At 39.4% G+C, this 21,533-nt stretch overlaps 1 protein-coding gene across 1 annotated transcript in view; it reads right to left on the bottom strand.

The window, feature by feature from the left end:
• Positions 1 to 1,091: 1,091 nt before the first annotated feature.
• Positions 1,092 to 21,533, bottom strand: part of LOC144039444 (forkhead box protein N3-like) — a 79,097-nt gene continuing 58,655 nt past the window's right edge. Inside the window, exons 5-6 of the mRNA XM_077552791.1 lie at positions 10,527 to 10,635; positions 1,092 to 6,987 (exon numbers count right to left, since the gene is read on the bottom strand). Coding sequence (XP_077408917.1) covers positions 6,429 to 6,987; positions 10,527 to 10,635 — 668 coding nt within the window. The 3' untranslated portion in view covers positions 1,092 to 6,428. The remainder of the gene's footprint in view (positions 6,988 to 10,526; positions 10,636 to 21,533) is intronic.

Raw genomic sequence — 21,533 nt, 5'->3', positions numbered from 1 at the left:
GAATGGACTTCCAACGCCACATGGCCCTGAAATGGCGCCCCCCAGATTGATAAGGCGTTGACCAACACTTTGCGAGCCTTTTACTTCTTTGCCGAAAGGGAGAGCTAACTTTGATCTTTAATCATACGTATTGAACTAACATGATTAGAGGACGTAAATGAATAATTAACCGTCAGAGGAGGCACAGTTCTGATAAGACCCTTGTTGATGGGAATGTGTGAGGTTAATGATTTGGGGTCAGCCTTGAATAAAGAATTAAAGACCCTCTGGTCTCACCCAGCTATTCAATAAATGTGTATATGGGTGTGTATTTATATATTTAGTATGTAGGATGTCAAAATTAGTGCATTCATTTTGAGTTCATTTAAACTTCCATTAATGCCACAACATTTTTAAAATGTGTGATTAATGACCGTCCCTTACTTGGAAAGCCCCACTTCAAAATTTTGCAGGAATTTTTTTTATAATAATGCATACATTTGTGGAGACTGGGGTCAAGTTTTTTATTTTAAAAATGTGCAGAATTTCACAAGTTACTTCATGTTAAAGATTAGATAGCTCTCAATATGAAAAGAAAAATGCACTGAGCTGTCACCGTCTTACGAATACAATTATGCCATCGAGTGGCAGATAAATGACCTCAACACAAATTAATATCACACTCGTTTTTTTACAGTACAGGACTTCTTTTTAATTTTAACTGAATTCTATGAATTACTATGAAATTACTGTATTAATGACTTAAAGATACAGCCATATTTCTATTAGTTTTTTCCCCACTTTTATGCTAACAAGAGCATAAAAAATGTTAAAAATGCAATTACGCCATCTAGTGGCAGAAAAATGACCCCAACACAAATCAATATCATAGTTTTTTTTTGTTTTTTTTTACGAGTACAGTGCATCGTTTTAATTTTAACTCCGTTTTATGAATGATTCTAAAATGACTGTATCAATGACTAGTTAGTTTAACATTTTATCCACTAGGGAAAAAATATTGTACATTTTATTGTACATTTAGAAGACGCAATTTATGTATATATATATATATATATATATAAAATCAACTCTTAAAGAACAGGGCAAACTAATCCTCTGCAACTTGGATTTTTTATTTTTTATTATTGCAACCAACTGGAAGACAATACATCACATAAACATCATTGCAGTTTCTCAGAAAATGGAAAACAAAATAAAACAACATTTATATATTTTTTTGCCACGATATTGGACAACGTTGATATTTACATGTAGTGATGAAACAGGTCTGGAACTCATTCTTTGGCAATATGATTGCACAATAAGGAGGAGGAAGAGGAGGGAGTTGAACATTTACTGAAGAACCAACACACCTGGGTGGACTCTGCGTCACGTCTCGCCGATCAATAACAGTTTTGCATTTTTGACATCACTAACCTATGGCTTTCCAATACTCAGCTTTGACAGTCACCAAATGGCAGCACTGCAGAATAGTTTGCTCGAGAGAGCAGAACAACAGAAAAAGAAATTGGCAACTTTAAAAAGTAAAAATAATATTGATATATTTTTTTATAAGCATTTTTCAGTTTGCTTGGCAGCTTTGAAAGAAATACTTTTCAGGCAGTGAAGTATACTACTTGGTCAGGATTTCCTGAATGCAAATGAGCTAGACAGAGGAAGTTCTTCTTTTTTTTTTTTTTTAAAGCCACATAACTTGACATGCCTCTTACCTAACCAACATTGCATTTGGCAGCACGTGAGTGGGTTGTTTCTGTAAATACAGCAGAGGGCCTGACCTCACACAGATATCGCACAAGAGACAGTTGGCACAAAACAAGACACCGACTGTCCGTCTCCTTTTTAGCCTTTTTTTTATGTCCGCATGGATTCCATACAAAACGCCCCCAAAAAACAATAAAAAAAGCCAGTGATGCATGCTACAGTTGGCAAAGGGGTTTCACCAGCGTGGATGGGACATGCATACGTTCAGATACTTGGCTCACTGCTCGAGTGCGCGTTTGTACTGTAGCTTCCAAGCAAAGAAGAAGAAAAAAAAAAAAGCTGGTGGAAGCCAAAGTACAAACGGTGGCACAATATCAAAATTAAGAATTCAAGAACGTCAGCGCTCACCCCTGCTTTGTGAATTCCTAATTAAGGGTTCTTTCATTCGCAGCTGGAAGAGACAACCTTAACAACCTTGAAAGTGAGCGGAATTAGCTTACCTTTAGCAACTTGTAAAGTAGATTAAAAAAATAATGAATTGAGCTGCTTAACACTGTTTGAAATCTTTGAATCTAAAACTGCCAAATAATATTTCAATTAAGGATGGGCATAATCAATTCACTAGAAATTCAATATTTACTAGTAGGCGCTACGTCCACTCTATGGCCTAACTGCTACACTGGCAGCTTTATTCAAGCTACTTCAATGATTCTCAGTGTGGCACTCAGGCTCCCTCTAGTGGTAAGCAAAAGAATCATTAGCTTAAACGTTGGGACGTAACAAGACAGTTATTTCAATAACATTTTCATGTAACTTGTGTAACAAATATTCAAGTAAAATATTAAAATTTCAATTGTATGCAGTATTAATTTTCAAACTTTGCATAATGCTACAGTGGCTTACAATGTTACACTTTAAAGGACGTCTACTACCACATTTTAAATGAACACTGGCCAAATACGCTACCACATTTTTACTTGGGTCATTATGTTTGTATTTGGAGATATAAAGTCTGAGAACCACTGGTCGTGTAATATTAAAACAAAAAACAAAACAAAACGCCCATTGGCATTATTAATGTCACACTTTGGTTTATTTATTTATTTGTAAAATGCCCATCCCTAATTTTAGGAGTAAGTACAGTTAAGCCTAAAATGATTCATACTTAAATCAAATTTTGCACATTTGTATTGGTTGAGTATACTTTGGTCTTGAATTGACACAGGAGCATTTTCAGTTTTGTTTTTCCTCATATTTTGATAACAGTACATCTTTACAGAAGAGGATTAGGGCCAGTAAAGAGGGGGAAAAAAAGTTGACAGGATTCTGACTTTAAAGTCAGAATTCTGACTTTAAAGTCAGAATTTTCACTTTAGCACTTCAATCTCAGAATTCTGACTTCAAAGTGAGAAGTCTGACTTTGTGACGTAGAGATATGAATTGTGGAGGGAAGTCAAAAAAGTCAGAATTCTCACTTTAAAGTCAGAATTCTAAGAATAAAGTCAGAATTCTGCTAACCTTTTTTTTCTCTTCACTGGCCCTAATCCTCTTCCGTACATCCTTGATTCCCTGATATCCTCGATTTTATCGGATCATTTTGCAAAAAAACATTCCCATGGATCCTAGTGTCAACATTTATAAAACCAAGAAAAATATCCAGTATTGAGAAAAAACATAAGCAGGGCGTGAATACTTTTGGGCTTAACTGTACATCTTTGTGTACACTATAACAATGCCATTAAGTGCTTCCCTAGTTATCGTTCATACATCTCCAAAAAGCCTTTGTATGTGGACATGTGAGGTTCTTTTAGGACAAAAACATCCATCATTTTGGTACATTTACACTGAGTAATGCTGATGGAAACAAAACACACACCCGCACACACACAGGAGAATAAAAAACAACAACCCAATACTGTCATGTTAAAGAAAGAAATGTTTGTCAACACATGTCCGAGACATGACAACAGAGGTACTGAGGGTAGCCAGGCACAATGTTTAACAATGCGCGCACACACACACACCACAGATGTGTTGTGAAATAACACAGGGGTTAACACTGATTAGCTAAAGTCCTAAAGCACTGCATGATCCGAAGACAAGAAGCCAACGTTGCAGAGTTACGTCCCCACGTTGCTCCCTGAAGGTGTGTCTTTGAAAGCCCGCTCAAGAATCCAAAAAGGATTCAAATAAACGCAGGAGGAAGAAAAAAAAAATCCAATAAATTCACGGGTATAAGAATTGGCGCAAAACAATTTTTTTTCCTTTCCTCTAGGATCAAGGTTTATATGAAAATAAGTCATGCTTCATGCTAAATACATTGTTTATCTTACATGTTCTTTGAATAAAAAAGATTTGCTTTTTATCTTATTTACAAGCACCCATGCAATATAACTGAGAAAGTCCTGCAGGTCAAATTGCTTCAATTAGGAAAGGAAAAAAAATAAAATATTTTCTAACTTTTTACAGAGTCGCCTGCGCGGGACAAATTGCTTATATCTTGATGAGGGGAGAGTGAGGAGGAAACAGACACAAATGTAACCCTTAACACACTTTGTGTATATAGTTCTTGTTAAAGGGGAAGTCAACCCAAAACATTTCTTTATAATATATTGAATGTGCTTCACTAGTCTAAACGCGATATTATGATTAATATTGCGGTAGTGGAATGTGAGTTAAGCAGCAAATCTACTTGTTTTTATCCATCTGAGGGGGCGGCCATTTTGTGACTTGCTGTCGACTTAACAACCCTCATAAGGAAAGTATCCAATTTTGGGCTTTTGGCTTTTTTTATTACCATTAATATCAAATATAAAGCATATGAAAAAAATCACCGAGTGAGCTGAAATTACACCCAATTATCCAAAACATGTTGAAGTTCAAAATGGCACTGTCCAAAATGTCAAAATTATTATTGTCATTATTATATGTGAGATTTTTTTTTATTGTACATATGAGTAAAAATGTCCAAATTTTGGCCCATTGACTCCCATTATAAATTATATTTTGTTATCTTATTTTGATGCACTGTACATCTGATGTGTTATAGTGCATTTCCCGTGATTACCCAATTTATCCCTTCACTGGGGCATCAACTAAACGTAGATTTTTCTTTGACTTAAAAATCATAAAAGCCAGATGGCGCTGGAGAGCTAATTATAATTTTTGTTTGAGCTTATGTGCTTCTTATGTCCCTGTTCTTAAACCAAAACAATAAAGCACGGTTGGGATCGAGAGCTCAGGCCTGTTAAAAGTGTGTGGACGCAGTAACAGTGACGTGCACACGCGTATGAGTGTGTGATGAGTGTATGTGCGCGTGTGCGAGAATATTCCATTTTGAATGTGTTTTTTATATATATATACAGATGATAGTTAGTTGTGCTCTTAGGACAATATTGCTTTTATTGTCCATAGAGGACATAAAAAAATGTATGAATAGGTCTGATGCCATTGAACATTTTGAGTGGTCGCAAGTAAAAAAATATTCAAAAATGACTTAGATATCACACTTCCAATAGTGAGCCAAATTTTGGCTCATTTTACTTATGTGTCGTATTTTTTTTTACCTTATTAAAATGACATCACAATTACTCAAAGCTCAGATAACGACCAATCACGGCTCACCTCATTCTGAAGTTGTACCATGATTGGTTGTTACCTGAGCAACTGTGATGTCATTTTTAGCTGACAGCAAATGGTAAAATGTCTGCCTCCAAATGGATAAAAACGGGTGGATGTTGCTGCTTAACTCATATTCCACAAACGTGATATCGTTTAGATCAGTGTGGATGCAAAGAACATATTGTAAAAAATACATTTTTGAGTTGATTTCCCGTAGCCACGGGAAGCTACAATGTCTTTTCTAGGTGTCTCGAGACAGGAAGTACTGGGTAAACTTTTACATGATGCAACAACAACAACAAAATGAAGGAGATATTGCCTCACACCCGGCGCACTATCCATGTCTATGGTGAGAAACGTGATTCACCCCCCACCCCCACCCCAACATTTTAATATATCTATTCTTAAATACTATGAGTGCTCTTGAAGAAATAATAAACCATGTTGCTTTTCTATAAGTGGCATAAAATAATATCAAGTGCATGAGTATATATCACATTGGGTTTTACAATTATTTTGACACTTCTCGTCAAGCTTAACTACCGTCGCCTTCGGGTGTTTTTTTTTTTTTTAAACATTTTTTTTTTGTCAGCTACATGAAGCAACCTGGTCACTTCTCTTTGGCACAGTCTCACATTTGTGCTCGTGGATGTAAGGAGAGTGATGCTAGTGAGGGGCTCCCCTCCCCTCCCCTCCCCTGGCCAGAGTCTGATAGGCTCCGCCTCCTTTGCTGGCATCACTGCAAGATTGCTACGGGTTACAAACAAACACATATGCAAGACAAACAGCCATCTTCTGTCCGTGATTCACTTTTGCCCACTTGTCCAAATGAATGCTTTACTATGGCTTTCATCCCCTTTGAAACAAGAAAAAAACAAAACAACAGAAGACACATGAGAAGTACCCATTAGTGTTGCTGAACATGTAGGAAAACATAGATTTTTGATATTGCCACAAATAAGTAGGATTCACCTAATGCCCTGCAGATAGATAGAGGGAGATGAGACGTGTCCGTAGAGACTAAAACATGTTACCTGTTGATCTATTTGTGTCTTGTACAGTGTCGGCGTGCTAACGTGGTCACGTGATGATGTACTATGCGTCTTTTAGTTTCTCAGGGCCTCTTTCTGCTCCTTCTGGCCCTTGGCGGTGCGGTTTGTGATGTTGTTGAGGCAGGCTCGGACCCCGGCCAGGTGGAGCAGCGACCCGGCCGCCTCCTTCATCTCCTCGTCGTCGCTCTCCGGCGGCTTCTCCACCGCGCGCCGCTTCTTCAGCGGCAGCGTGTCGCTAATGCCCCTGGCTCGGTTTTTGGTCCACGTGAAGCTGCTTCCCGCCAGAGTACCGGGTCCCGCCCCCAAGCTCCGTCTCTGTCCGCGCAGGGGCGGCTGGGAAAGGTAGGCGGCGGCGGCGGCAGCGGCCGTCGTGACGTGGGAATCCAGCGGGATCTCCCGGGGCTCGGGTTTGACGTCGGATTGGATTTCCACGGCGATGATGTCGTCGTCGTCTGTCGGGGACGAGGGGGCCGTGGCCTGGGAGGAGTCAAGCCTGCTCGGGGATTTGGCCGTGCTGTAGTTGTGGTCTTCCTGAAGGTCCTCGCCGCAGGGGGGAGGAGAGTAACAGGATGGGCTGTCCTGGCCTCGCTTCAGATACTCTCCTATGGATGATCTGTGGGGGTACCAAAGAGCGGAATATTGTTACTTTATACAGTGAGCAACCAAGTGTAACCGGCAATCGCAAAATGACCTATCAGGGTCCTACATTAAGCTTTTTTGGGTGTGTGGTGGAGTACGTAACTAAGTAAGTCAATTTTATTTACATAGCACCTTTCACAGACAAAAAGGTGCTTCACAGGTAAAATTGATCATTATAAAAACAATAAAATAAAACAACACAAAATACACAAAGTAAAACAAAATAAAGGTCAAAAAGAGAGCTGCCAGAACTCATTCATGAGATTTGACCGATATGTTTTTTTTTCCAGATCCGTTTTTTTTTTCCAGATCCGTTTTTTTTTTCCAGATCTGTTTTTTTTTCCAGATACGTTTTTTTTCCCCAGGGCCGCTTATTAGTAGTCAAGGAGGCCGATAAACGATATTTGGCGCAGATATTCATTTTCACTAAATAGAAAAATATTTCTATAGTTTTCCAAAATTCCAAAGAGTTCCCAGGGTTCAGCAGCATCTCTTAAAAAAGTTAGCGGAAAATTTAATTTAGATAGCTTACTGAAGTGAACACAGTTTTAAATTGATCTATTATTGGCTGTATGATTCTTTAAAAAAGATGATGCAGATACTTGTAAAATACTGAATATCGGCGCAAATAATTGAGCTAGCCGATAATCGGGCAATCTATATCCCTACATGATATAATATAAAAGTTGCAGTGATTATTTAAATCTTTTACCGCCAAAAACGTCAATTGACGTTAAGGACACGCCCACTGTATACCGCCAATAACGTCAATTGACGTCAACTATGTTTATTTCTCAATGGGAAGTGCGATGTATTGTGCAGCGCGGCTTTGTGAATGGGGTGGGAAAATCCAAAAACACCCACTAATTATGGCCAGCAGATGGCAGCACTGTATCTATTTTCAATGCACTCCCGTGTACCAAATTACATGAAAACATGGCGGATCTTAGGAAATAGAATGTTTTCAAGGATGACGTAAATGATCAAAGCGTTTGTCACATTAAATCTAATTCACAGAGCGTCACTGAACAAAAATATTAGTGTGAAAGGTACTGTTGTGCAGAAAATGTATCTTTTCACAAAAAGCTTGTTTCTCCTTATTTTTCCCATTTTTGCTTCATGTCCCTCAAATTATGTATTTTTAAATGGTGATTACTAAAGAACGGAATAAGGTAGACACATATTTTTTTTCTAATGAAAGAATGGAACTCTTTCATACAGTATCCTGTCCACCATGTTTATGTAGTCATAGCACACAATATTCTGTTTGCCTTGAAAGATGAGTGAAAATGCTCAAAATTGGCTGGCACTGTAGGGGTTGTTTTGAGTTAATACTTAGCATGTTTATAATGCATTATTTAAGCATTAAAAAAAATATGTACTTCTGTGTAGTTACTTATTTGCCTGGTTTTTTTTGGCAGTATAAAATAGACATCGGTTGGATCGGTTCGACAAACACATTTTTGTGCAAAATCGGTGATCAGTTGTAATGCCATAATTTGCCGATCGATCAATGACGTCATTGATGGGATCATCAAAATAAGACGATACAGCTAACGCAATCATGTTCACTCCAGGTACGTTTCCATGTATTTATTGAATGTTTATCAGTGTTTTGGGGAGAATTTTTAAGGTTTGATTGTTCTTATTTTTCCCAATGCAGGAATAGAATGGGTTGACTGTACAGTAAAAAGTTGTTAAACAGATTACATACTTGGTCATCTTCTGATCAGTGATCGGTTAAAGTTTTTGTTGTTGTAATATCCTGATCTAGTATAAAATTAACTTGAATATTTAACATTTTCTGGGCTTTCTGTTCTGTTCGAGCCATTACTTATGTAAAGGTTTAACTTGACGCGGAAAAAATAGTCCACAGCACAGTAGAAGATCAATGATGACTGATCAATTGGAGTGGATGCAACACAAAATACTGCATATTATATATTAAAAAAGTTTTGATTTCATCATATTTTTGAGATTTATACAGGCCTGGTCGGGCTGAAGTCAGTGCAACCGACAGTCACGTACTGTAGTTGTTAATGTGGAATCCTGCCTGCCTGTAGTTTTTGTTCTCAGGCCAGAAAAAAAAAAAAAGAGTCATATCACACAATTTTTTTATCCTGTATTTTGCGTGTCCTCCTATGTATTGCGTGAGAGAGTTAGAATATTGATATATTACAGTACATGACAAAAATGCACTCTTTCAATGATTAAATATTCACTGTTTAATTCATTATACAGTGCAGGCCATCATCCTCGTTTGTTCTCATGATGGATATGCATGTCCAGGCATGCTCTGAATGTTCTTGGACTCCCAAGCTGTTTTTTTCCCCCTCTCCCACTAATAAATGTGTTTGTGCATGTGAATGTGGGACATTTATATAATCACTTGGGTAGAATGTTGGCAAGTGTTTTGACCACAGTCAGGATGAATAAACTATTTGTGACGCATGTTGAGTTTCTGTCAGGACCTCTCCATTCTGCAACCGCAACATGAGGTGTGACAGTCAATCCTTTTTTTTTTTAATGGAGAACCTCAGGTGAAACCTCTAATGTTGAACACAATTTGTTCTGGAACACTGGCTGACTTTTATTCAGTTGTTCAAAACACATTTCCCCATTAAAAAAAAAAGCATGTAAAGTGACTCAATTTGGCAGCATAGTTGTAACTTAGTGAGGTTCTAGGTTTGAATCTCAGCTTTAAACTAAACCAAAAGTGTTTTCAGAGCGATATTGTCACCTGGTGGCATTTTATTAGTTTTGCTGTTGAGAATAATTGTCTGCCCGTCGGGACTGTGGTGGCAGCATAAGAATATATTAAGAGTTTTACGCTGTTCTCTTGTGGGAAAAGGTATACTGTAAATTTACGCCAGGTTTCGTGATTATTATATGTTTTCGCTTTGACACCCTTTTTGGGTGGTGCTACACAAAAAACAACAATGGAAAAGACAAACATTTGTGGCTTTAATGGTAAATCCTAAATCCTTATTTCCCAAAATTTTCTGACCCGTCACATGAGATATTTTTTATTCCTCCCAATTTTTTGACACGCTTCTCCTTCCACATAATTCATCTGATGCACATCACTTAAATTTCAACTTGCTTATAAAAATTCACACCAAGGGTTTTTCCATTTTTCTTCATTCTAAAAATTCCCGTTTTTTCCATAATTGAACATTTATCATCAAAACATTCCCCATTCATTCTATTTGAGGCCAAACTTCCACCAATACTTATTTACCACTCATTTCCATTGGTCGATTCAAAAAAACTGATTCTGAACACCCCCCCCCCCCAGAAAATTTTGGTTAAACTCCATTCGACTTAGGGGTTCTACTGAGATGATCTCCACTGAGTTATCTCTGTAAAAGTAGAATTTTTGATGCAATACTTGTATTGGATGTATGTACCAAGTGCCAAGTTTCCAAGTCAAAATGGAAACAGGTTTGCACAAAAAAACCCTGATCGGCTCTAAATATATGGTTGACAATGATGCGAGTAAAATGGACCCACCTTATGGCCGAGGTTCTGCTCCCTACTGGGCTTACAGGAACAGGTCTTATCACAGGGAAGAGTGCCTGGCTCCTGACACGGGCGCCATTTTGAATCACACCACGAGGAACTAGAAGACAGGAGAAGAAGACACATTAATATTACAAACGAGACAAAGTGCAATTTCTGCAGAAAATGCGTGGGAATGCTGAAAAGTTGAATACTATTAGCTGAATGCTAAGATTTGAATGCATGTGGTTATGAAGTAAATTGAAAGACAAATTATGTTAAAATGACAAACTTTTAATTGTATTTAAATGACAAATGAATAAAAAGAAAACTTGAAGTGCAATCTGTCTAAAATCAGGATTTATTCATTTCAGAGAAATTATAATCCAATTCCTGACATAACAGACAATTGGTATTGAACCATCGATTGTACTAAATGCAGTCCAAGCGGGGTTTGAACCCAGGTACGCCATATTGGCACGCACTTGCTCTAACCACTGCGCTAACTTGACTGATACAATCTCATGGCTAATAGCGTATTTATTTTGAAAAGTGTCATCAGATGCTGAAAGCTAACATGCATTTAATCATTTCAGTGAAATTATTATCCATTTCTTGATGTCAGTTGGTATCACTTAGCATAACGGCCATGGATATATTTGCAATGTACAGTCGGAGGTAGGATTCGCACCTGTAATTAAATAAATCAAGAGGATACTGGTAGAGTGGACAGCACATCCGCCTCACAGTTCTGAAGTTGGAGGTTTGAATCCAGGCTACGGCCTTCCAGCCACATTTCAAAAACATGCTTCTTAGGTTAACTGAAGACTCTAAATTGTCCTTAGTTGAGAATGTCAATGTCAATGTTTGTGGTTGTTGTGGAAGGATGGAAAATGGATAGCAGCAGAAAAAGACAGCGGTACATTCTCAGAAACACGATTAGATGGCGATAAGAGCTCGCAGCAGCTCAATGAGACTCCGTCGACCATCTGAGGCCAACAGGGCTTCTATTGATGAGCAAGGCAAGGTTAAATTGAGCGGGAAAGCGTCATAAATGAGTTAAGGGCGCTGTGAATCATTCAATTACCAACGACCGCTGGGCTCTGCTAAATCTAGCCTCGACCACGCGTACAAGCTGTTGGAACTCAAGATGAGCAATTTTTAATTCAGTTAGTGACATGTTTAGTTTTTAGGTGCAAAAAAAAGTTACGTTTAAAAATAAAAGTTTCTGATGGAAAAAAATTTCCACACAGCTTTTGAGAGACCCGATTGTAATTATTTTTATTTAACTGTCTAAATGTTTTTCTGGAAAAAGTGGTGCGAAAACAACCGTGTACATCAGCAAAAGAACAGCATACCCACAATGAATCATGGTGGTGACAGCGTCATGCTTAGGGCTTGTTTTTACTTCAGCTGGAACTGAAGTCTTTAGTCAAAGTGAAGAGACTAATGAACAGTTCTAAACAACAGTCAATTTTGGCACACAACCTTCAGATGTGTGCTGGAGAGCTGAAGCTGAAAATGAATTTCATCTTTCCACCAGAACCAGTACAAAACTAGATCTACGAGCAGCCATAAAGGGTTCTCGTAAACCTGGCCACGTTGGGGTAATTGCACGTTGGGATACTGACACAGGACAATAACCCTCTAAAATATAAATGCTTTTGCCTGGCCTGATGTGTGTAAAATGTTACATGAGTTTTAGTCAAAATGAAGTCAAAATGGTGGACTTCCTGTTATGTTTACCATATAGAGACAAGTGAGCTCTTCGTAGGTCTTGGGCAGTTACATATGCCTCCACATTTTCAGAGATCTAAGTGAAGCATACAACCGGGAATGCTTTGTTAGAAAATTTTAACATTTTTTTTGAAACTCTCTAAAATATAGATTTTTATGCCAGGTCTGATGTGTGCGCAAAGTTTCATGAGTTTCTGCCCAGGTCTAGACCCTGAGGAACAGCATTATTGTTTTTTTGTAAACAGTGCATCGCCATGGCATACGACAAAATTGAAAGCTTTCAATAACTTTTTTTTTTAAAATATTCAGATAAAGCACACACAATTTGAAGATGATAAATGATCTAGGAGGAATGTGTTAAAATATGTAAAAAAAAAAAAAAAAGTACATGGACTGACTTCATGTTAGGTTTAACATATGGCTGCGATTTTTTTTTGTATGATTTGGATTTGTTACTTATGCCTCAAAATTTTCATGGATCTAGGCGAAATGTACAACCGAGAATGCTTGGTCAAGAAGGAATTATGAATTATGCAAAATTTGATGCCCCGCCCCCATTAGACTTACTCAAAAACACAGAAGGCTGCCTGTTACTAAAGCAAAAGCTTCAAAGTCCGGAATTAGTTTTGGACAGAATGTAGTTCACACGATACTGTAATTTGGAACAAAGTATAAATATGATTTATCATGGTCTATAAGCGGTTCAGGAAATGAGGAGATGGATGGATGGATGATTTTCAAATACTTATATATGTATGGTAAACAGTGACTGTAGTGACACTGATGGATGGTGCACACTACTGTTGTAAACAGTAAAATGAATACAATTATTTCCATTTAGTTTTGATACGTAGAACAAAGTAAGGCTTGTGAAAACTTTCCACTTTAATAAAAGCCGGTCTGCAAATAGTAATTCAACTAAGTAATGTTTTAATCAAATAAACGCCAAAGGCATATGACAAAAGCCCACCTGGAATGTTTAATCTGATCAAAGAGTGGGAGAAAAGATCACTTGTCCACAAACTATTGTATTGGGACCATCATGGCAGGAAAATGTAGAAAGGTTCTGAAAGTGGAAACTTCCTGCAAAAGGGACAAACGTTCAGCCTGCGGCAGCCCAACGCCCCGGACCACCTTACAGCCGGGATGATGGAATGGCTTTGGAACAAATCCCTGACTGTCCTCGAGTGACCCGCAAAAGCTTGGACTCCCAAACCTTTTGGAAATCTGTGTTGAAAGCTCAAGATCCTGCTTTACTGACACTGCTGATCCAATGTGATGTGTTCTATACAAGATTTATAGCTCTCACCCACTTAACATGGCATAGCACTGTATAAAAGAAAGCACACGGCCACCATGTGGACTCATGGTTTACCGTTTCAAGGTCACCACTTGAGGTCATGTGAAACTAGAGTATCGGAAAATCCAACATATACAACTTGTCTTGTCACGCACAGTGTGAATAGAACACAAAACAGACGAAGCACACAAAATTTAATATATTGTTGGAGACACCAAACCGGCAACCGCAACTTGCCCAAAGTCATTTACCTGAGACTCTATTCAGGATAAATAGTATGAAGAATGGATGATTTCTTTGACGTTTTGTGGCGGAGCTACGTGGTGGCCAGCCCTGACCATCCCCACATGTAGGTGTGAGATTTTAATTGCAATTTTTTTTGGGCCATTTTTCTTCCTTCTACCAATAAAAAAAAATCTATTTTTGTTTTGTTTGATGTAAAATCTGAAAAAATGTGCTTACACAAGACTTGAGTTACACTTCCTGGTTACAGTCAAGCTGCATCGGGAGGAAGTGAGGCAGATGGAGCTACACCAACAAGTATAGCCTTATACTCATAATTTTGTAGTCAATGAATGAATGATAATAATTAACTCATTTGCTCCCAAAAACTTATAAAAACTTTCTATTTAAAATATTGTCGTCGTCCCAAAAACGTATTTATACTTTTTATTTATTTATGTTTTTTTTTTACGTTAGAGCATATGGTAGGCTTTGATGAAGTCTCTGACCTGAAGGTCGCTTAAAGCAATGGTAAAAAATGGCCAGCAGGTAGCAGCAGAGTATAAGAGTTGTTGCAACAAGCTGTTTGTGAATAATGATGAAACTTAGCTATATTCTAATGCTAATTACTGCAAAACGGAAACAGATACAAATATACTTTTTTTTCCTGATGAATGAAGAGACTAATCTTTCTTTTGGTAGGTTCCATGCTTTTATCGCAATAGAACACAACATTCTGTGGACCTTGCAAAATCTGTCAAAATACAGTAAAACAGCCGGGAGCGAAGGGGGTTGCTTCAGTGAAAATGGCTGGGAGTGAATGAGTTAAATTATTCCAAACTATGCTTTTTCAAACTTACCACATGCTCCTAATTTGAAAAACAAACATAAAGTCAAAACAATGAGAACGTAAAATCAACCGAGATGACTGGGAATTGATTGAACAGTCGCAACTCACTTTCCTGAGACTGCTGGTTGTAAATCAATGATGTCTCAGTTGAGATGATCCTGCCAATTTCCTACCGACTGTAGAGAGCTCTAGCCACTTTTGCAAACACATGCATATGTGAAATACTGTACATGCACGTATTTGGTGGAAAGGAGAAAATCTGAATCTTCCATGACTTAAAGCTTGTGGCTCACCACAACACTTTTCCTTACACAGCTGTCATCTTCTTCTCACTCAGTTCCCATTTCAAAAAGTACCTGCTGTTTGCGCTGTCTGCTGCCCAGGCTTGTTGAAAGCTGCTACAAACACTAAGCCCCCACATCAATACAGCTTTGTTACCTCCATCAAGGGGGTTACTGCATGTTTTCATGGGTTTGTTTGTTGGTTTGTTGCTTGTGTGCAACTTCCAGTGTACAGGTTTTGATCTATTAACCTTTTTTTTAAAAAAAAGGAAAAAAAAGATGGTGGTGCATTATTCTAACAACATGGTGAGGTAGTGTTAAAAGCATGTAACATGTTAATCACTGTCAAATCATGTTGTGATTTCTTGAGATTGTGTTGGACATGCAGTGGAATCTCAGTTATTGTACGCAATAGTTCTCTTGTGATTTACTTTGTTCACTGAAATTTTGTACTATTTTAATTGTACCATTTAATGTAATTTAAGGCTGGGTATTGATTCTAATTTCCTCAGTCGATTAGATTTCGATTCACAAAAGGTCAGTTCGATTCGATTTAGATCTTTTCCCGATTTGATTCGATTCACTTAAATATTCAGTTAAATATTGATTAATTATGGAACACCAATTCTTCTTAAATATCAAGGACGTAATAAAAAATTCCAAATTCCAAATAAAAAAAATAAAAATAAAAGGCAGTAACTGGTAACTGATTTAGTTTATTAATGAAAGTAACACGTGATATACGGTAATCACTTGAGTTGCACACAAACAAACTGACATTTGCAAGGATGAGATGAAAATATTTTCATAATTCAAATTCAATAATTGGAAATATAAACTGAACAAATTCTTAACAAAGTGCAGTAAGTCAGGTCTTTCATAAATGTAAGAAAATACGAACAGTAAATTTCAAGAAAATGGTAAGATAAATTTATGGGAAAAAGAGATATTAAAATAATCGGTTCATGGCTTTATGAATAGATATCAGGCTCGAAAATGAAAATGGATTCAATATCGATTATTCGATTTTCTAAACCCAGCCCTAATTTTAATAGCCAATAAGAGACATGGAAAACAGTATGGATAGGGGTACTCGAGGACCGGGGTTGAAAAACACTGAATTAGCATACATATCCTTAGAAACTATATTCCTTTTACCTTCTTCAAACTATATCACAGCCATTCACGGATTAATTTTCAGGTAAAAAAAAATATCTACGCTTCATGAGTGCTCCATTCTCTCTTTTTCAGCCTCATACTGCTCATGACCAGTTTTATGGGGAGAAATTTCATTGAGTCAGGGAGCCATGGGCTCATTAAAACACACTCAGCATCCCAAAGTGCCCGCAAACAAAAAATCCCCGCGACATTTATTTGGGTCCAAATCATATTGCAAAGATGACATAAATGTGGAATACGTTTGAGGTATGTCACTGTTAGCTGTTCACTTTCCTTCTTTGCCTGCACTAATCTTATTGAGTCCAGTTAGTGTGGCTCTGCCCCTGATATCTCCCGCTCTGCTCTCCATAACCTTATAAGTAAGTCCCTGCACAGTCTCTTTTTTAATCTTGATCACTCACTGCATGCTTGTGTATGTGGTCAGTGCATTAGGTCTCCCTGGGTTGACATGTGCCCCCCTCCCCGCCCCCCCGACTCCTCTCGCCTCCCGAAGCTTCCCACCTCGAGCTCCAGCCAGGCTTTAGGTCACCATAGCAACGGCTCCCCTTCCACATGCCACAGAGTGGTAGATCATGCATCGGCAGAGAATGTGACAGAAGAGAAGGAGAACGCCAGCGATGAGAGGGGAAAAAGGGGCTGGATAGGAAATACCAGGCTGCGTTTGACCTGGACTCTCCAAGCTCAGCGGCGCACTCCTGACCACCGCTGTTTGTCCTTGACACACACACACACACACACACAGACACACGAGCTCGGAGCTCAAGTCCAAGTTGTGTGGAAAATTTTCCGTGTGTAACGTTATCTGCAGCTCCTCGCTTTGTCTCTTCATTCCTCTTCATCGATCCGTCTTTCTATGTATAGTGATGACTCATATCTCCAATTGAGCATGTATGCCGGCTCTGCAGCAAAGTAACGAGAATGGGATGTATGCTGAGGTACCAGGGTGAGAGCCAATACCGTTCCACTCAAGTCCTGTAGGTGACCGTTTTGGGAATTACAAGCTAGTAGGGCTGGGAATCGAGAACCGGCTCCAACTTTTCGATTCCATCGCATTGTACACCTCAATTGCTGTTGAATCCTCTTAACCAGGGGTGGTGAGATCTGGTCCACAAGGGCCAGAGTCCTGCAGGTTTGGATATTTTCCTTCTTCAACACGACTGATTAGTGATCAGCTCATCAGCAAGCTCTGCATAAGCCTGATAATGATCCTGTAAACTCATTCACTCGCAGCCATTTTCACTGAAGCAATTTCCTTCGCTCCCGGCTGGTTTCCTGGATTTTGACTGATTTTGCAAAGCCCACAGAATATTATGTTCTCTCTGCGCAGCTCTCATTACTCCATCCAAGATTCCTGGTGTAAAAGGATGATCACAGTGTTTTCAGTGAAAAAAATAATAAAAGTAAGGGTTTCCCCGGAAAATTTACTAAACCTGGTAGTCCGCCAGGATTAGGGGAAATCCTGGAAGTTGTCAGTGTTTCAGATTTTGGTGTACGATTATTGTTATTGTTGTTATTGGAAAAAAATACGGTTTTACGTTTTTTTACGGTTATTATTGTAGACATTAAAAAAAAGCCACATCAGCATTCTTCGAAAATGTTTATTTTTAACAACAATAACAAAATGAAAATGAATTTAAAAAAAGTTGCTGCCTTTTAAAACAAATACAGCATATTAGACAGACTCCTAAAACAGGGCCTGGGCACTACATATAACAAGTGGACGGTATGTACCATCTTTTTCTTTCATTTTTCAATTTCTTCCCATTTCAAGCATACTTACAGATGAAATGTTCGTTTAAACTGGTGACTTTGTGCAGTTTATGGCCTCTCCAGCAAGCAGCCGTGGATGGCGATGCTCGCGGAAGCTCCCCACCCGGCCATGGACCGGAGCCCCGGGGTAGGGGAGGGGGCCGGCAGTCGGTCGGTGGCGACAGAACGGCGGCGCAGCGAGCGGTGTGCCGGTGGCCGAAAGTCTCGACCGTCGAGAGGCCCGAACTCACCGCCGCCTCGTTTCGGCCTCCCCTTTCCCCACATCCACTCAACCTGGTCCAGGCCGGCCCACAACCGTCGGGTAGGGCTGTATCGTGTGTATCTGTATCAAATCGATATTAGAGTGCTAGTATTGCTATTTTACATTTATTTATTTATTTTGGTTGCTCGTGTGTCCCTTGTGCAATCCCTTTGACATAATATGATGACAATGAGTCATATTATGCTTCGTTTGAGCTTTTCCAACTACTAGTTGAGCTATGTATTAGTGTAGAGAGGAACTTCGGTGGCTGACGTTTCTTTGAGTGCATAAGAGTGACGGGGACTAAGAATAGAAGATTATTGCTACATTGCAAATTTAAATAACAGCCCAGGCATGTTTCCCTTAAGGATATTATATTATGACATGTTTAAAAACCTTACAGGAAAGTCAAATTTACATAAATAAATAAAAAAAGTTATTTAATAGGACAAATTATTTAAAATACCATAATATTTTATGAACCTAAAAGTACTTGGTATCGGCGACACTGGCACCAGTATTTACTTGGTATCGATCAATAAAATCTCAAGTATTGCACAGCTCTACCGTCGGGTACGCAACTCTCCCCGGGTGACGTTCAAAGCTGAGCCCTGTGTTGTTGTGCGCCGCTAAATGGGCCGTGTGGAAACAGAAGAGCTAAGAACTATGCCGCTCATTATGGCTCATTTTGCGCTGCACATAAGCGGAAATAACCGGTGTTGTTGAACGGCTGCGGTTATTTAATCATGACGTTTAAAAACCATGGTTAATCGTAAAACTGGTTAAGGAAGGCCCAGCAGAAGGTGCACTTCCTGTGGCTACAGAGGAAGCACAACCTGCCACAGGAGCACACTTTGCTACATCAAAATTTCATGGATTTTTTTTCCCTGAAACAATGCCTGACCCCTCTACAAAACCAATCTTGGTGCAGGTCAATTTTTTGTATTTTTTTTTCTGTACAGAAAATACTCTACTGTCCTTCTAGATCAGGTCAGCTCTGCCTTTCTGTCTGCGCATCTCTGCCCGTCGATCAGTTCCCCGTCTGCATGCCCGCCTGTTTTCCAAGGAAAGCGAAGCCCTGAAACCAGCCGCCCCCTCCCTTGCTTTCATGTGCCGCATACACACACGCAGACTCCTCCAACCTCCTGTTAAATGAGTTCCACATGGCCCCGCAGGCAGCCGTCTCCACGCAGCCGACAGAGGAGTGCAGCAGACAGGCAAAAGTACACACAAACACGCGCGCTGCACATGCTCGCCGCGCTCAGTCACACAGTCAAACGGGTTCAAAGGTCACTCCCGACAGACCTTGACAACACAACTGTTTAAAAGTGGCCCCTCTTTTCTGTCTAGCTGCTGGTTTGGCTGGTGTGTGTTTAAGCGTTTGCATCACTTGTAGGTCTGAGGGGAGGATGCATACTAATGTTTGCCTAACTGACTGGATAGCTGGTGGGCTCAAAATGTTGGCAGTTAAACTGAACAGCTAACTGACAATCCAGCTGAGTGTCTAAGTGGTTGGCTGACTGGCATGTGCTGTTGCTTAGAGGGGGCAAGACAAAGTAAAAGCAACATTCAATCACTGCGACCTAGTAAGTCTCTTGAACACGCCCACATGCACGGCTCATATTAAGCTGAAATGCTAATCAACAGAATTGCCTCATGTGGCTGAATAAATCTGCCGACTCAGCATGCCGTGTACTGTTCTAATGTGGTTGGACAGGAGCAATTTAATTTGTAGATTAGTTCCAGGTTTTATCTGAGTTTTACCCTAAACATGTAAAAAAAAATTGCGATTAAGGAGGGCACACAAGGGCAGCATGGTGGAGGAGTAGTGTCTATTTGTGCCTTGCGTTAGGCTAGCAACCGGTCTAGGGTGTCTAGGGCCTAGATGGATGTCGGCTTTTCAGTTCATCGTCTTCAATTAAAATTCCTTTCTATTATGTTTGCGTTCTCATTCTCATCCGCATCTGATCGCTGTTTTCATCATACCGGAACTAAAACTCCTTCCTGCTTTCGTGCGAAAGAATCATGGGAAATGTAGTCAAACTAGCCTACTGTTGAGGTTGTCGGTTAGTCCTAAGGCCAGCTGAGGTATTGTGGCGGCATATTTTTGATGTTACAATATGGGACTGGACCGGCACGAGGTGAACTGAACAACACAGCAAGCTTCCATTCGCTGCCCGGACCGAGCAAAAAGACTGACTCATGGTGAGTGCATTTCTTTGTTTACAGCTGTTGAGCTTTAAATCAAGATAGCATTTAGCATTAGGTCCTAGTAACAACACTGATTAGGGATGTTTTTTTGTCTATTGAAGGATCCCCACTTCTGCACGAAGCAGCCGCCGTGTTGTTGCGTTGAGCAAAAGCATGCAAGACACACAACGCTACCCGATAAAACCTAGCATAATAGCGCTAAAGCAATCAAATAAACATGCAGTACAATTAGAATAAACTAACATACAATGCTTCACTAAAAAAATGTGCTTCATAACCCAGAGCGTGCTATGTATGAAAATTTTAAAATAGACCACTTCATTGATGTTGCGCCTAATAATACGGTGTGCCCAATGGGCCGGAAAATACGGTACGAGTCAACGGGATGCACTATAAAGCTGCACTCATAAGCAGTTACCAGGGAGTAGACAGCGCTGGTAACGAGATATTAGACTCGGTAAAACCAGGTCTAACTAGTGGCGCGGGCGGTATCACGTGATTTTGATGGATTTAATCGACGCATAGGCAAATAGAGTCGCTTCTCCGCGTACGTGTGGTGGATGTCATCATATTTTATTTATAAATAATACAAGGGCGTGAGAAAAGTGAGTCATTGAAGAAATTATTTCATTAAACAAATTATTATTATTATTTAATTTAATAATTAATTAATAGCAAGTTGAGGAACCTAACGAGTCAATTTGCTTCCACAATGTCCAGCATGTGTGCGCTTCTACCGCCCTGATTTGAAAAGGAATGAGTGGATAACCGCTTTGATTGGCCGAAACGCCGCCGCAGCCCACTTTTACCTGTGCGTAGTTAGACTGCGCTTTGCGCTAGGCATGCGCTGGAAATAAAAATAGGGCCCTGGTACTTAAACCTGAAACCTGTCGGTTATAAGTCCTTACAGAATGAGATATTGCCACCATTTCAATAAAATGTGATTATTAGTTAACATTGTATAGTCTAGATGTGACTAATGATGGGCATGAGAGATTTAAGCCATAAAGAATCAACGTTCATTACAAGGTTAAATGTTATCGAGCTCAAGGTCCACCTTGTCACATGCAGCCTTCACAATTGTCACCCCTGCCTGAGTCCAGGCTGCTCCCTCTCAGACCATGTGTCCAGAGGAAGTCCAGGTTTTCAGATGCTCTCCAACCTTGGCTCCTTGACCATTACTACTCCATTATCAGCGGCGATGGAGGGCACGCCGCAGACGCCTAAT

Source organism: Vanacampus margaritifer, chromosome 19 (genome assembly GCF_051991255.1).
Source record: "Vanacampus margaritifer isolate UIUO_Vmar chromosome 19, RoL_Vmar_1.0, whole genome shotgun sequence".
NCBI lineage: Eukaryota > Metazoa > Chordata > Actinopteri > Syngnathiformes > Syngnathidae > Vanacampus > Vanacampus margaritifer.
This window is presented reverse-complemented; position numbering and strand designations above follow the sequence as displayed.